The sequence below is a fragment of the Acipenser ruthenus genome, chromosome 5 (genome assembly GCF_902713425.1).
Source record: "Acipenser ruthenus chromosome 5, fAciRut3.2 maternal haplotype, whole genome shotgun sequence".
Classification (NCBI taxonomy): domain Eukaryota; kingdom Metazoa; phylum Chordata; class Actinopteri; order Acipenseriformes; family Acipenseridae; genus Acipenser; species Acipenser ruthenus.
In genome coordinates, this window is record NC_081193.1 from 58,164,016 (window position 1) to 58,167,055 (window position 3,040).

The following is a 3,040-nucleotide window of genomic DNA, read 5'->3' on the forward strand; positions in this document are numbered from 1 at the left end:
TGTTTTTGCTTGTCAGGTTAGCTCACAATAACCCAAAATTGCTCAATCTCTCATCCCCAGTAAACTGTATGCAGATTTTTTTTTTATCCTTTTCATGCATGAAAATAGCTTCTCATTTGCCCAACTAATACTAGCATTTGCATACATGTAGAACATTCCCCAATCATTTATTTCCCTATAAATGCATATTTAAACGGTGCAACATTTTAAAACAGTAATTCTAACAGTACATTTCAACCAGAACGTATCTAATACTGTAGTGTACCGATCCATTGTTAAATTGTAGAGCGCTATTTTTTCAGTAGTATTATTTTATGCTCACTTAGTTGTATTATGTGTATCATTTTCATACTCTGGAACAGCTTTGGAACTTAGTGTTCCGGGCAGTTTTATTAATAATTAAATACTTTTATCCAGAATGCAGCTAAAAGGTTGGTTCTATTTATATATTGCAGTATATGGTTATTTCTTTTCACTTAGTTCTATTGTGTTCCGGGTGGTTTTATTTATTTATGCAATGTATGGGAAATTAAAAGGTTGTTTTTTCCAACAGTGTTGTTATTCTCGCCCATTTGTATTTTATGTATAATTTGTCACTTTTGCACCTCCCGGGCCGTTTCGTCTCGTTCCACCTTTTATCCCACCTGAAGAACCTTCAGAGGTTTAGAACTACCTTCAAATACCTGACTAGCAAACAAACCTTCAAAACAAGCCCTACTTGTTAAATCCTCTACATAGATTGCAATTTCAATTTCTCATGACATATTGGTGCTTTCATGGTGTCTTCCTTTAAAACTAAAGCAGAATCATTGTCTATACATTAAATTAAGTAGAAGCACAGAAAATAGTACAAAGTTCAAATCATAACATTTGATGCAAAATATAATTCCCCTCCCCCACCCATGAAAATTAAATCCCCCATTTTTACCATCCATGAAAGCTCTGCCTGCAAGATTCTTTGACCCCAAAGACACTGCCAAAGTGAAGTGACCTATTTAGTATAAGCGTAATAAACAACTTTCTAGTGTAAATATACCCATCAGGTTTCAGCATGGGCCTCAACTACTCACCAGCAATCCAGAAACCACAGCGATGATATTGGTAGCAGAGTACGCTGTGGTGAGCTGATCATTTGGTTTAGAAACGTGACGTAGCACACTGCCATGGACTATAGCCCCCAAAATGAAGTTTATGTGTCCCACAAAAATCAGTGTGATCCCTTTTCTCATCAGCTGGCGAGGGCCTTTCTGTCTATCTGAAACATTAAAAGAAAAAAAAAAACTAAGGTCTTTTGACTAACATTCCATGTTAACTTAAGAATTTTCTATTTACTTTTCTTCATTCTCTTGAAATTGACAAATCAATAGTGCTAGCCTTTTCCATTTATCAATTGTTGTACAATAATAAAAATGTGTCACATTTTGGACTGTGGATTCAATTTGTCAGGTGGTCCTATACATACGCCATGTTAGCAAGGTACTGAAATGAATGCATGCAACTAAAAACAAACAGGTAAATTCAGGTTAACAATTGGTACAGGCCAATTATATTTGAATGAGTATAATGTTTGTGAGTAGGTTGAGGATTTGAACAGGACTGCCATGATGCACCTTTGTCATCCAGAGTAGACTACAAAAGTCACTTCAAGAATACAGCCATGTGAAGCATGCTTTTAGGTTGTTGCTCCCCCTCTCCAAATGAGACACTAGCAGTTTTAATAGTGTCTTAAGGGTACCTGGCCTAGCTTGACAAAATTGATACAGACAATAATCATTGTTCTCAATTTAAACGCAACACGTGTTTAAAATGATGTCATGCATTTATCACACATTAAGCAGTATCACCTAACTCCATTTAGTTTCAGTCCAATCCAAAGGTTTTAGATAAGAACATAATACATTTAGCGGTGTTTATTTTGATCATTTAACAAATTGTAGTTGGAGATCTGTATTATTTTCAGAATACAGTTCTGCTACAACTTACTTTATAAAGGTTGTCCTTTATGAAAATCAAATGAGTTTTTCATCTCACCTGAAACGGCCACTGTAACTACCTAATTATGAGAAGTAAATTCATATTTAATAATTATGAACTTTCCATATAATTTCTGTTTAAACCTTTTAAATCACATTTAACTAGACAGGAAAAAACACTTTTAATCGGAAATTGTCTACATTTACATTTGCGATATTAAGGATAAACACGTGCAAATAAGTTAAATAAATAAATAAATAAATAAATAAATAAAATACCAATAATTTTTCACATGTTTTTTAAATATTACATACACAAATCTTATCAGGATACAATTTTCCGCTTCAATAAATCTCGGCCCAAAGTCATCTACCACTAGCAAACACTTATATTATTCTGTTGTGTTTTTAAAAAGAAAACTTACCAAAACCACACATCATACTAATTCCTCGAATCCAGATACAAAATAAAATATGTGTTTAAAACGAAAAACAAAAAGAAAGCAAAAAGTTTGTATACGTCTTGCTTTCTGTTTTCCTTTCTCCCCTAAGTATCTAAAGCGAGTCTCTGATTACGTCATGACTTACCTGCCAACCGGAAGTTTGTGCAAATGACGAGAAACAGGTGTACTTTACTCTCAATAGGTCAATTGCAACGAACAAAAAGCTGCGGATGATCCCGTGTTTAGTACTTCAGGACTAGACTAAACTAGTACGCAAGTTAGCACCAACTGCAACGAACCAAAAACTTCCAGATAGTCCCCAGGTGCGTATTAAAAATGTTCCCAGTTGCAACGAGCTCCAGATGATGACTGCTGTCCCCTAGATATTCCTGATATAGGGTACTAAATTAAACCACCAAACTAGAAGAGTTACCGTACTAACTCAAGTTAAAACGAGAAACTTCATTAAAGCCACTTTTTCTGAAATGAAACCATTAATAAAATCGATTCCAAATATATAGACACAGAATATTTTCTAACATTTAGCAGAGCTTTCAATTTGTAATAAGGCATGAAATGTAATTAAATAAAACCCAATAACGATACGCTTTTATTAGACACTCC

At 34.2% G+C, this 3,040-nt stretch overlaps 1 protein-coding gene across 2 annotated transcripts in view; it reads right to left on the reverse strand.

Moving 5' to 3' along the window:
* The window catches only part of LOC117403380 (keratinocyte-associated protein 3), a 50,747-nt gene extending 48,053 nt beyond the window's left edge, over positions 1-2,694 (reverse strand). The window contains exons 1-2 of one of the 2 annotated variants that reach the window (XM_059024332.1): positions 2,562-2,694; positions 1,071-1,255 (exon numbers count right to left, since the gene is read on the reverse strand). In XM_059024332.1, coding sequence (XP_058880315.1) covers positions 1,071-1,229 — 159 coding nt within the window. In that variant the 5' untranslated portion in view covers positions 1,230-1,255; positions 2,562-2,694. The other variant, XM_034005493.2, reaches the window with a different exon arrangement.
* Between the last annotated feature and the right edge of the window lie 346 nt (positions 2,695-3,040).